General features: G+C 38.3%; 1 protein-coding gene across 14 annotated transcripts in view; it reads left to right on the forward strand.

Annotated features, from left to right (window-relative positions):
* tenm2a (teneurin transmembrane protein 2a) overlaps nucleotides 1-14,792 on the forward strand; it is a 429,048-nt gene that overhangs the window by 318,983 nt on the left and 95,273 nt on the right. The window contains exon 1 of one of the 14 annotated variants that reach the window (XM_057348989.1): nucleotides 632-781. The exons of the other annotated variants lie outside the window; for them this stretch is intronic. Coding sequence (XP_057204972.1) covers nucleotides 766-781 — 16 coding nt within the window. The 5' untranslated portion in view covers nucleotides 632-765. Of the gene's footprint in view, nucleotides 1-631; nucleotides 782-14,792 lie in introns of those variants that run through there. 14 annotated transcript variants of the gene reach the window in all.

The raw sequence follows: 14,792 nt of genomic DNA on the forward strand, positions 1-14,792 counted from the left end.
ATTGTCACAAAACATAACGTGACTGGCCACCTCAAAACAGATAAAAAATGCCTGCCGAATCCCACAGAGCAGTGGTATTATGTACCAATTTTATTGCATTTTTTATTCTATTTTTTAATACATAAAGTTGCAACAGTGCTTGAGAGCCAGTAATGATCATTTTTATTGTACAAAGAGAAGCTTTGATATTTTGATAACCGTTTGTGTTTCACATGGGAAAAGACATGCGAGTTTGTGGGAGGGTGGGTGATGAAAATATGTTCATTGTAAAGCAAATGTTCTGCAGAAGGTACAATTCAATGGGAATTACCTTATTTAGACGTGGAATATTTTAACCACAGCATTTCAGACACACAGTGTTTTTTAATCTACAATAATCTTGAAATTTCAAGGATTAATAATATATATATATATATATATATATTATATATATATATATATATATATACTGTATATTTATATAACTCTGAAGTGGCTTGTTTGAAAAGCATGACTACAGAGACCCTTTGCAAATGGCATATGCAGGAACTGGACCCGAGGGAAGAGAGAGAGAGAGAGAGAGAGAGAGAGAGAGTGGGAGTTCCTCTAGCTTCTCACTCTTAGCTGAAGTGTCTTCGAGCAGACAGTAAGACTGAAACACTGATAGCACCACAGTCTCGTAGTGTATATGAATGAATGAATGAACGAATGAATGAAATAAACAGACATTCTGACACGCACATTGTTCTGCTATCATGAACCGGTGAAAGAAGGCTGACTTGCAGTATGGAGACAGGAGAAGGTAAGATACTCTTTACTGTACATATGATGTCATCATCTGTCAACATCACTGGTCATTTGCTGTATGGTCACAGCAGGGATTTTGCTTTGGTGGAACTTTGTATGTATTGATTGTGAAAGTGAGGTTTGTGATGGAGAATTGTGGGGGATGTAGTCCCTTGAAGAATATTGAGTTATCGCTCTGACCCGTTTGGTTTTCGCAAGGTCATAGTTGGGCTTTGGTGCATTTATTCTGCCGTGAATGCTGTTCAGAACTGGCCGATATATTGTAGAGATTCGGTGTGCAGGTGCATTTGTTAAGCACCCTATCTACTCAATATACACAGCCATCTGTTTGGGATGTGTGTGTGCGTTTATGAGGGAGCGAGCATGTCTCTTTGCGAATGCGTTGGCATTCACGATCATGTGTGTGTGTGTTTACAAGGGCATGTTACAGGAGAAAGGACATTGTGTTATTGTGTTTGTGTATTTTTCTAAGAATATGTGAATTTGTGTTTTTGTTATTAGGGCAATATTATAAAAAAGATCAATGTAGAGTACCTGGAAATACAAATACACTTTATATGCATCTTGTATACAGTATAGAAGGTATGATGCAGTAATACACATTATCAACTTCACATTTTTACCATAGTTTAAGGTAAAATGTATTTTTTGAACGCAATTCTGTTTTTCCGAACAGGTTTCCCAAAGATCCCCTCATCTGCCATTGGTCGAGCAAACAGATATTTCCACCCCAAACTCAAGCCATTTGTTGAGCCAATGTTCTGGTCATACAAAATAGTCAATGTTCTGTTCTTCATGTCAAGTCTTCAATCTCTGCATATTAAGTCAAGATAGGAGACAAAAAATGTTTTAAAAATAACACGCTTTATATTGGAACACAAAGACTTCATTCTGTTTCTAATTTCTGTGAAAGCTCTATTAACATCAGTCACATTTATTTATGTGCATTAAGTAAACAACATAATGTTCGCAGGTAAAATGACTTCATTAATAATACAAAGGGAACATAATGAAACATTTGAGCAAAAAACAAGCACATCTGCACTTTACAGTTTTTGCACACATCACAACATCTCACACGTTTCGCTGCATAATGAAACATAATTATTGTTCAAAGACTGCATCCTCTTTTTTCCAGACATAGAAAGCGACAACATCCTCTCGCATTATGAAGACATTGTGTATTTGCTCTTCTGACCATAAGATATCAGTGTGCGCATATTCAAACTTGTAATTAGCAGATGTGTGCTGTCGTCACAGGTGGTTCTGAGGAGAACTAGAGCTTCGCCTGTGCTCACCCAGGTCCAATCACATGTAGTTAATGAGCTGACGGGGTTAGTTACCACTAGGTTAATGACGCACATTAATATGTTGCTAATATACCCCAGGTCATACAGTAATTAAAAATCTCATTTTCAATCGAGCATGGAAAGCACAGACTCTCCTTCATCTTAAATGATTTAGTATAGACCATGCGAGAAAGCGATTTGTGTCGATTATGATTTCATTCGTCATTTGCGCGATCATTTGTTTGATGTCAGTGTTTATAACATAGCCTGAGTCGTGAGCTGTGTGTGTGATGTAATGTCAGGTGTCACGCAGGAGATGTTGCATCAGGTGTTTAGGGTTTCTCTCAGCACTCCAGCACAGGGACACACGCTCTCCTTGGGGTCAGCTGATGCAAAGACTTGATGAATTTGCCTCATAGTAGCACTCATGCACAGCGTGTGTGTTTGTATGTATGAGGTGGTGTTTTTCTACCTCACCGTACATCTCTCATATGGTCTCTTTCACATCTATAAATATTACTCATTTGCATCTGTTGTTCACACATAAATGATGCAAAGATTGCATACATGACCCTAACAAAATGTTGCCACGGTATAGTTTCCACTTACTATATATATGTATATATATAGGCTATATTAGGGGTGGAGCCGAACCCGAATACGGTATTCGGAAAGGCACAAATAGCGTGTTTTTTACTAATACTTATTTCGAACAAATACTTAAAAAATATTTGTATTCGGGAACAAGAAAAACTTTATATCAAAATGCTGCGTTTTCTCATGAGACCGCAGTGCATGCCCGGATGAGTGAGTGAGTGAGTGACATTCAGGAGTCGGGGGGGGGGGGGGGGGGGGGGAAAAGAGGTGACTGACACAGGCTGCTCCACACAGCAACAGAGAAGGCTCGGCTGAGCGAAAAAAGACTTCATTGCGTGCATCACTATTTTTGTTGAATAGATTTTGTACCTTAACTGGGTTCCGGAGGCAGTTTATAACTTTCGGGAAGCGGAGTTTGATCGGGAGATTATTCCATTACGCTGCATTATTGACGTCTGCAGTCGGGTGCTCTCATGTTCGCTCTGTTTACGTAGCTCTGTTAGATCCAATATTGCATATCCATAATTATTATAATGAATATAATTAAAGAATACTTACACTATAACGTAAATTAGAAGTGTAACGCAAAAAAACTGGATTTTTACGCCTATTTTGAATTTTACTCGAATACAAATACAAATACTTCCCCCCCTCAACAAATACAGATACAAATACCAGCTGCTTTGCACACCCTTAATATATATATATATATATACTATATATATACATATATATATATATATATACTGTATATACAGTAGGCTATATACAATTTACTGTACATATACATACAGTAAATACTATTTACTTTCTTCACTGCCTCAGTATATAGCTGCATTAGACAACACATTATTAATTACTAATGTGAGAAAATACAAAGATATTAAAGTATTCATTCACTCCAGAATTAAAATGTCCTGATTATTTACTTACCCAAATGTCATCGCAAGTTGTTCTTTATTTCTTCAGTCAAAAAGAGTCAATTGCAGTTTCAAGTCATTTTCTATAAAAATACAAACTTATATACTTTTAACCACAAATGCTAGTCTTGCATTAGATCTGAATACATGCCTTACGTACACTGTAAAAAGTGTAATTATACAGTTTTATTTTACAGATTTATCCCACATTTTTGAAATACAGTAAAAATGGCAAATTTTGAAAATTTACAAATCAGGTGTATAATAACATAAAAAGCATGTAACAGTTTGAAAACCGTTTTTATGTTAACAAAAATGTTATGTTACAATATTTTTCTGCCGCCCCAGCTGCTGGAATAATTTTCAGTTTTTTAACATTTTAGTCACTTGACGTAGGCACAATGACTGAGTAAACAATCAGGAAAGTGCACTGTTAAACTTTGCTGTGATTTCGCAGCAGGTTTGCCAGTAACTTACTGTAGATTTAATGTACAATTTTGTTTTAAGCATAAACTTACCTAGTTTATATATTTTTCTTTCATAAAACAAGACTAAATATCTTGGGTCACTTTTCTTGTTATGTAAATAATTTAAGAAGTTTTAAATATTTTTACAGAAAACAAGAGAAAAATGCTTAGGAAGAATGTCATTTTTTGCAGTGTTGCTGTGCTAATGTCAGTCGCTTCTTGCTCATTTTGAATCTCAAAAGTCAAAGTGTTTTAAAGTAATTGAAAACAGTACTAATTGGAAAGTATATTAAGTAGTAATTAAATCTACAGTAAGTTACTGGTAAACCTGCTGCAAAAACTACAGCAAAGTTTTACAGTGTGTAGTTCTGGAGTGACTTATCCTTTAATGAGAGAAATAAGAATAAGCCTGCCCAGATGGACAAACGAGCAAGTAATCGGTGATACTTGAGATTTTAGTGATTTTGGAGGCAGGATGCTACCTTGATAGAAAGAGGAATCTTTTTTATCCCCTCATGCTTTGATCTTCAGTGCAGGTGAGAGGTTTTTAAAGACAGCACAATCGAGGAAGAGATGAAGAGATGTTTGGAGGTGAGGAGATGAGAGGATGGAAAGAATTTCTTTTTAACTGTGCTAAAAATAGAGTTTCGTCGAACAGAGTCGGAGACATCAAAGAGCGTTTCGCTGGAATATAATTAGCAATACGTCTACTTTCACACCAAACAGCTGATTTGCGTGAGGAGAACCGTATGTGCTGCTTTGTACGCCTAGAAACGGAGCATGTGTTGTTTCAGAAGTGCTGGTGTTTGTCACTGGCTGCTACAGCTTTATTGTGCTATTTGTCTGTGTGGGAGTTCTTAAGGCTTTTGAAGGTCTGTTATAGGGACGTGCTGCTAACAAACACAATGATTTTCATCTTGACTAGCTACACTGTTGCTTGGAAGAGTGAATGTAGTGTCTGGAAAGGCTCTGTCAAATGCTCAGGGTCACACCTGTAGCTGCTATCTCTCATTTATTTCGAGTTTTTGAGGGAAACACGGTGTAAACAGATTTGGATAGATGTCTGTCAAATGTACAAAATGTATAGTAAGGTTATACTTAAAGCTTATGTTTTTTTTTTAAGTTTACCATAAACGTTTGTGAATTTTCCTTTTGACACAGAATTTTCCTTTGGCATTGAAGGTCAAACCTAATAGACAGCGTGAGCTCATTTCTAATATATTTGCACTGAATTTGTACTGAATCAGCTTTGCCCCTTTTACTTTTATTTAACCATAGCCGTTTTTACTTTGCAAAAGCCACATAGAATTTATGTGTTTATACCGCTGAGTGTCATGGCAACGGCAAAGCACATTTCAATGCAAGCATTTCACATCTACAAATGTGACACTAGTCTTTATCTGCCTTGCGATGAAATGCGAATGTTAGCTTTACAACTTTTTAAAACTCACATTTGACCCAAAACGTTCATGCTTTTCTTTACTGCATTGGAAGCAGTGCTATTTCCTTCTGGACATGCAAATCTTGTTTGGGTTTTCAGAACTTTTTAAATCAGCCAAACACTTAAAACTTTTCTGCATTGCAGACACTGTATTTTCCTTAAGAAAATAGAGATCTAGTTTTCAGGTCTGTCTTTTGGAGACCAAACCTGTTCTTTTAGTGCAAACGCTTCATGAATATATTTTAGTTTGGGTATGTCATTTCCCCTTTTTTATAGGGAATGTTGGTTAACAGGTTAAAATTTTTGGCAGAAACAATGGATAAGCACTTGTTGTCAAAGGATTGACTTTGAATTAAAGTAGCGCTCTGCAATCACCAGCAAAAAGTGTGAAGTTTATCCTAAAAATGCTCCCATGTCCACATTGCAGTTTATTCGAGCATAGAACCGCCCACTTAGGAAGTGACCATCTGGGCGATATGTAAAGCAACCAACATAGTGTTTTGTGTTTGTTTTATCTAAAACAACTCCACTACAATAAAAGATGTGTCTTCATAGACTGTGCCTTCCAGCCAATCAGATTAGAGCTGGCCAAATCAAGAAAATGATTTCCAGCTTGGTAAGCAACGTGAAACAACATGCATGGGATGGCAACATGGTAGTAACATCACTGTTGGGGCGGTAGCTTTTATGATGTTTACATCATTGGGTCCAATATAACATTTGTTCTGCTTATGTGTCAGCTCGGCATTTCGTGAAGTTCTTCCTTGAATGAAATTTTATAGTGCATGTCAGCGTAAAAGTTTCCTTTTTCATGGGCAAACAAGGTTGACGTTGTGTCCTTACATTGTCAAGATTGATATTACTTTTTAATGCACTCTTTAAAAGCTTTTTTGTCTTGCCTTGTAAATAAAGAAGTGTAGTATAGCTCAGTAATGTGTGTGGATGCCAAAAAGCTTTTTATGAATATTGTGGGACTTGTGCTGGGAGAGACAGAACAAATACGAGTGTGTTCTGCTTTTGTTTATATTTACAGAGAAAATAACTTATTTTCCATATATATTAACTCAATTATAGTCACAGTGTCATGGTTCTGCCCCATCTTGTCTTGCTTTTCTTGATCTTGTGGCAGAGCCATGACAGAACCTCTTGTTTTATGTGGAGAGAGACAGTTTTGGCCTTCCATATACTCCCTCTCTCCGGGGTGGTCTCTGTTCCCCCTCTTTCGTCTCGTTATTGCTTGTTATTTAGTTCATGTCCCGCACCTGTTCCTTCTTGATTAGTCCCCTTTATATAGTCCTCATGTTTCATTGTCCTGTGCTGGTCCATTGATTGTGTCACGTGGGTGAGTTCTTTGTCAGTGAGTTTAGTGTTAGTTCTTGTAATGTTTTATTAGTGTAGTCTTGTTAGTTTAGTGAGTCTTCGTTCCTTTTGCCATGTTTTGTTCTGTTGTCCCCCATTGTGGGCTTTTGTTTTGTCTGTTATTTATTATTAAAGTCTTGTTATAACCCCCTTACGCCCCTGTCTGCACTTGGGTCCGTTGTCCTCACCTCACCCGAGAGATTCGTGACACACAGCATACCACATTAGACTGCAGATTACTTTTAAATAAACTTGATAGTTTTTCACCATTCTATTTAATGTCTACATATTGTATAGGCGTTTAATAAGTTCAACAGGTGGTTTGTTGTGTTTTTTTGTGAATTACTGCTAAATAGACTTTTTGAGTGAATGTCTTTGTTAGACGACCTTGATTGTGCTGAACAAGGCTACAGATGGTTGTCTTGTCTTTTTGTAATTTGCTTTTAGTGTGCATGATGCAATGTTGTGCAAGGCTAAATATCATCATTCCAGTTAAAATCACAGGTAAAGTCCTAAACATGTGTTTACAAAATTGTTAGTCTGTATGTGGTCAGGTGGTGGGGTTTTTGTGTCATGGATGTTATTTCTTCGATCCGTAAGGGAAACATGCTGATTCCATAACGCTGTCATCAGTCCACATACAGTAGACAACATGGATGTAATTTATATGGAAATAGCGTTGTCAATTAGGCAGTGTAATCTGACAACGTGCTGTGTTTGTGTGTGTGTGGCTGCTTCCTGATCATCTTCTCAACACGTCGGCTGGCAGAGCAGGACGCGCTAACACATGCGATCGGTGGAAGATGTGTTTTAATCAGTGATCATGGATCAAAGTGCAGTGACCTGCGTAGAGCGATGCAGTATATGACCAGAAGAATAAATCAGCATAGCATTGAATAGATGATGAATTGCTATCATTATGGAGCATTTATGATGCTGACATGTTAAAAAAGCAAACAAACAAAAAGGCATTTAAGCATAAAAGCATGCATTTGGAATACCCTTTAACTGAATGCATTACTGCCTGGATGATCGCAGCCACTCAAGTGCTTGAAAATGGAATGTAAATGGCTTGACTTAAGCATCCTGATTCAACCACGTTTACTTGACCTGAGGGGCTCTTAAAGAAATAAAAAGTATATATTTGTCATTATGTGCTCGCCCTTACTGCACTGTATGTTGCTCTTAACTTGCTTAGATGGCAGGAGCTGTGTGAGGTTTTGCTAAATATCTATGCCTTGAAGAGGTAGCATCTAAAAAAAATCATTTATTCACCCTCATGTCATTTCAAAACTGATCTTGAATCATCAGCAGACACAAAGATGTTTTAAAGAACTTAGATAACCAAACAACACTGGGCCCCATTGACTTCCATTGTATGGACACAAAACCACTGAGACACACATTTTTAACAGAGAAAAGAGTCACAAACAGGTTTTAAACAACAAGAGCGTGAATAAATGATGACAGAATTTTTATTTTTGGGTGAACTTATATACATTTAATGATTGTATATATATGTTTGTCTTGGGAATCACACCTAAAAAAATAAAAATAAACACAAGAGGAATAAAAACAGAATAGGAGGTTTGGAACTACATGATGGTGAGTAAATACTGGCAATTTATTTTTATTTTTGGACAAGGTTTTTTTTATTAAAGATCAGGTTTTGCCAGTCAAACTAAAAGCCTCTCAGGGCCTGTAGCTCAGCTTTCTGCCACTTGAAGGGTCCTTGGAGTGACTTTACTGTGATGGACACAAAGCCAAATCAGATACACATATAGAGGAATAATAACAAAAGTGAAGCTGGAGTTGCCATAGACGCACCTGAAGTCGGCAAATTCCATTAAAGTTTGGTCTTTCGGCTGATCCTCCATTTAAAGTGCTGAAGAGCCGAGCTGGTGTCTCTGTGCTACTTACGCTGAAGGATTTGACTTGCATTTCCTGAAGTTATTCTCAGACAGCTCGAGAAAAAAGAGCATGATTATAAAGGAGCGCTCAGCTAAAGAGAATACTGGCTTGAAGTGAAACATCAAAGGGTTATTCAAAGGGGAAAACGCAAACTTGAAATGAGAACTTTCCTAATTGTGAAACGTTGACATTTTATGCTATTGGCAGGTGAGTGAATGAGGAGTTATTCAAGAGAATAGGATTGTGTATTAGCTTGTGCCAGTGCTAGTTAGTGCGTGTGTGTCATTATCAACTTCAGTGCTCTTCCATTAGCATTGGCTGTGTTTGAAAATGGGCGTGAGTGTTTTGACAGGCCCGACTGAGCTTAGTGGTTGTAAAGATTAGGATCCTGTCAGTCTGTTCGACATGACACGACATCAGAATGAGAAAATGGAGCCAATGCACAGCAATCTGTTCCCAACATTTACTGGTAGAGGTGGAAAGGGGGCCAGGGGCGGCCATTTTAACATCACCGGACGTAAGATGGCTTCCTGCCCGGATCACGGCAGAGACGTGACAGTTGACTGATGATGTCTGTCTCTCAAATTCCTATCACATTCCCTCTATATTATCATGTGGTTTATGGAGTGCAGCTGTCACGATATCAAAACCCAGGTTGTCGACCTCAGTATCAGTAATACTGCATGATTTGCAATACCAAATTCAGGAAAAACAAAACTTACAGGCTGATGAGCAAACTTCATTTCTCTACATGAGGTTTTTTAAGTAATTATTCCAGTAAACACTTAAAATAAAGTGTAAATTACGGGCAATGCAGTCTATGGTTATCTTTGTCAAGTTTTTAAATTCAAGGTCATATTCACACCAGTTTGCCCATTTTTAATATTGAAATTGAGATTTTAACATTGAAATTGGTTTTTAAATTTTATTGTTGACTTCGTATCAAAGTGCCGGTATGTTCAACGTGCCTGCTGAGAAGTCTATTATCCCTACTACTTTTCTATTTGTTTTCTCACACACCTGTGTGCTTTGCCGTGTTTTCTGTTTCCTGAGGTGTAATCCACCTCATTTTCCTCCCCGTCTCTCTCTTGAATGCAGGTGCTGCCGGTTGAGGTGCGTTCTTGATGAAATTAGAGGAAGCGAGAGAGCAAGAGCGAGAGAATAAAGGGAGAAATGATGAATGGCTCTCATTAGGGTGGTAATTTGTCACTTTCCATCTGACTGGGCTCCAGCTGTCTCATCCTGAGCTTTTTGGCCTCTTTGGCTCGCCATATCCTCGCCGGCCAGATGGGCGGAGAGATGATGTGCCGCGCCCCATGTGCTAGCTAGACGCAGGCCACGCTGTTAGGGTACGTCCGCGAACGTGTTTTTGTGAGTTTCTGCGTGTGCCGACAGAACGGCCTCAGTCAGCGGCATGTCTGATTCCATCCCACAATGCAACGGAGTGATTTTCACATAATTATATTACATTACATAATGCAATTTTCTGAGCGCTCACACCCAGAGGCTCCAACAAGTGATGGAAAGTTAGACTCAGCAGCAAATAAAAAACACAAGACCTTCAACTTTATGAATTATGAGGCGTGTGAAATCAAGCGTCACAAAGCACTTTCGTGTAGTTTGTCCACGGACGGTAACTTTCACAAATCAAATGTTGCCGATATGGAGCGAAGCCAGAAGCAACAGCGGTGGTGAAATGCTGGCTCATGAGTGACTGAACCCAAAGTGCAGCTGACAGCTCTTTTTATGGAAGTCCAGCCATATGCCTTACTGACAGTGATAGGAAAAAAGTTGATGCTCAATGGGGTTAATAAACTCATTCCATTAAAATTGTATTTAAAAATGCTTAATTGTTGAGATTTGTTTTTCTGTGTGATTTAATGTAGGCCCGCATCACAGTTGTGAACCTTTTATCTGTAGTAAAACGAATTTACTGTGGTCTCACTACAACACTACATACTGTAGTTCACCCATGGACTTAAAAACTATGTAAAACTAATACAAATGGTGAAATACACCCATTCCCTCTTTCTTTCGAAGCACTACAGCGGCTCTCACAACACGGTGAATTCCATGTAAGGGGACCCACTGGAGACAGATTGTAGCGAGTAATAACGTAACACACAGCACAAGACTAGGGACCAAGTCATTGTATTGCAAGTCACAAGTAAGTCTCAAGTCTTTGCCCCAAGTCCCGAGTCAAGTCCCAAGTCAAGACCGACAAGTCTCAAGTCAAGTCCCAAGTCCTACAGTTTGAGTTTCGAGTCCTTTCGAGTCCCTTTAAAGGGAACCCGGTGTATAGAGAGATGTATGGCTTAATGCGTTGTAATAGCCTTACACTACTAGCATTTGTCTTAGAAACACATCAAATATTTTCAGTTCTTAAAAAAAAAACTAAATGTAATACTCATTTTAACCTAAGGAGGCCGCCATGTTCTTTTTCGTAAACTGGTTGCAAGCACAGCTAGGCAGCCAAACTAAACACCGACACACTAATCAGTTCTTCAGTAAATATAAGGTTCTGTAGGATAATATATATATATTATATATATGTGTGTAACAATGTTCACAGCAAGTAAGAAGGAGGAGGGAACCGGCGAACGTTGAACAACAAAACTTTAATAAAATAAACAAACAACAAAACGAAAGTAAAATGCCAGCAGCTCCCTCACGGTCGACTGCCGGTCACACATAATAAAACATAACGTAAAGTCCAGGCCTGGTTCTCTCTCGTCCTTTACTGTTGTCGCTCCTGCTTTTATATAATGCTAAAAGAAGAAAGAAAATAAAGACGCAATTTGGTGTATTTTCCTGCAATTTGGTGTATTTTCCTACATTTTAATATTGTTTGTCAGAAACAACACAAACATGCATATTAATAACCAAAATCATTTCGAATTTATCATATACACGATGTTTTAGCCATTATACAATGCATTTTATCCAGATTTTGACTTTTTGATGTTGATTTATCCACATCAGTAGCCTAACGTTATTGTCTTCTCTCCCTTGGTCATTAGCTGACGGGGGCTAATATTCACGTGTGCTCTAATACAGAATAAATAACCAAACCGCAATCATTATTATTGTGTTTATCAGTATATTCTCATAATGTATAAAGTATACGATTACGGTGGATGCTGATGTCTTAAATGTCTCAAAGGCGGTAGTTTAAAGCTATGATTTAATGCACGCTCACCTTGAACAGACGTCTAATATTGAACACATTCTTCTTTTATGGCTGGCAGGCTGGCTTGTGTCAAGAGGACATACCGCCACCTACTGTCCCTGTGTGTTTGTATATGATCTTATGTTTTACGTGTCATATTTTACTGTTATATATGGAAAACGTGTGTGCTTCGCTGTTGCGAAAGAGAACAGGTTTAGGTCGCAACCATTTGACATCACGGACTCTGACGCAAAAAATAGCGGCCTCCTAGTAAAAATATTTTTTCAAAGTTTATGAATACTGTTACAGTTACACTGTTTTTTTTATTTCACAATTATAAAGTCAATGCCATTGTTCATATATTAAGCCATACATCGCTCTATACCCAGGGATCCTTTTAACGTGTTTGCAATGTAACGTTAACAGTGAGTTTACAGTCTCATTGATTTAACTATGCAGCTAGCAAAGTTACTTAGCCGATAAGCTAACGTTAGCGTCATTCAAAACTTACCGTTCTTTGTGTAACTTCAAATGTCGAACGAAGTTAGAAGTTGTTGCGTCTCCATCTGTAATCTTCGACCCGCATGTTTTGCATATTGCAGTTCGTTTTTTGTTGACCACCTCGTTGTTTTTATACCCGAACGAAACTATCTTTGGTATCATTTTTGCCAACTGGCGCGTTGTTTGACAGTTCTTCTTCATTGGTTGTCCTGCAATTTGATTGGATGGATACTGTCGGATCAAAACAACGTGATCTAAATTGATTGGATGTTGTGCCGACAGCACACACACACACACACACACACAGATGCACATAAACACAGAGAGAGATAGAGCGGTCCACGTCAACATACTTTTTAATCTTTGGGTTTTGGGGAAAGTAGCAAGTTTTTTCAAGTCAAAAGGCTCAAGTCCAAGTGAAGTCACGAGTTACTGATGTTAAAGTCCAAGTCGAGTTGCAAGTCTCTTTACATTTTGTCAAGTCGAGTCAAAAGTCATCAAATTCATGACTCGAGTCTGACTCGAGTCCAAGTCATGTGACTCGAGTCCACACCAAATAGCTCATTCTAAGGTAATAAAAACATAACACTTCATTATGTAAGGTCTTTATACACCTCTGAAGACATAGTTATGTATATTATATTGCATTTCTATTGAATTCTGATAACAGGAGCAGTCAGTCATTTCTGAGCCACTAGCTACATCTAACAGTGTCAGAAAAATAATGACTTTCCAAACTATTTCCGCTAGTGTTTGGATAAACAGAGAGTCCGCCAACTTAGAAGCCAGAAGTTGCTATATCACACCACTGCTTGGTAATTTAGTCGATGAATGGCTTACTTTTAAACTGGGATGCCAGAACGTTTTTTAACATTGAGAAAATGAAAGTGTTTAACTACATCATTCAAGGTCGTAATAGACACTCATGGTCAAATCAGGGACATTCAAGGTCAAGTCAGTATTTCGAGGCAATAGAACTACTGTCCCAGAGAGATAAAGGGAATTTAGGAAGGACAGCAAAGGAGAAGAATCATCTAGAGGAACAGGTGCCCCCCCAACCCCCTTATAACGAGCCTTTGTTCTAATAACACAAAGCAATTTATACTGACCTTTATAGAAATTTAGTAAAAATAAATTACAATAGTTAAAAAATGCCCCTGAGCCTAATTGCAAAGGAGATTAAGTTTTCTATAATTGCTTTTGGCCACCTAATGCAATTTTTTCCTTTTTTGTAATTAAAGTGGTTTTAAAATTTAATAACCCCCACACACACAAGCACGCATACTTGCAACACACATGCACGCTTCACATGTCCAGTGCCATAAATACTCTCATTATTGAAGCAGTGGTCCGTTGAAAATGGTGTCATGTTTTTGTGTGATGAACATTATATGTGCTTGTTAAAATTAGTGCTAGGACGATAAACATGGTGACATATGAAACATTGTTGTCTTTACTGTTCTGATGACGGCATCTCGCGGGTGTCTATTTCTCTCATATCTAATGTTTGAAGAGGGCACTTGTGCAACTATCCAGAATTCCACCTGCTCTTGTGTCTTTGGATGCATGTCTGCGTTTTTATGCCCATATTCTCAGTCTATCTCTTTAGCTAATCAGGGACCACCACACTTAACCTCTCGCTCTTTCATCTGCATATTCCCTGAGCTTTTCAGAGTGTTTATTCGTCTCCTCTGTGCATTAGAGAAGATCCTTTCCCACTCTTGCTTTCCATTCACTGTCCTCGGATCCAGATGCCATGGAAGCATGGAGTGCTTTTTCGGGAAATAATGAGTTGTGATTTACTCACCCTTGAGCCGGTTTGCTGTTGTTGTTTTTCTGTGGAGCTTAAAACAGTTCTCCAGGAAGTTTTAATTCTGTTTCATACAGGTTCGGACCAACATGATGGTAAAACATTTTAGACAATATAGATTTTTTCTTTAGCTGTGAAGGATAGATACACGAGGGCATGGGGTGCTCTGTATTTTGTGCGCTGGTTTTGCTTTGAGGTGTATTGGTCGCTCAAAGCACAGAAACTTGACTCGACACACACTCGGTATTGCTGAATGACCGCATACTGACAAAGAAGTCACACGGAGAGGGAGGAAAGGGAGGGCGAGCGTGTCCGGGTGTGTTTGAAGAGAAAAGTTGACTCACATGGGCTCAATAGGCTTCTTGCATTCAAGGTCTTTCTACAAAAGCACTTCTTCAACATTTCTCTCTTCCTGCTAACAGGCAGTCAGGGTTTAAAACGATGAAAGGATGATGAAAGTCTAGCTCCGTGTGTTTGCGCATGATAATCTCAATATGTACCCGAATGGCTTTTTTGAAGGAACTCTTAACAGAGAAATTGCA

The sequence above is a fragment of the Triplophysa rosa genome, linkage group LG13 (assembly GCF_024868665.1).
Source record: "Triplophysa rosa linkage group LG13, Trosa_1v2, whole genome shotgun sequence".
In the NCBI taxonomy this organism is placed as follows: domain Eukaryota; kingdom Metazoa; phylum Chordata; class Actinopteri; order Cypriniformes; family Nemacheilidae; genus Triplophysa; species Triplophysa rosa.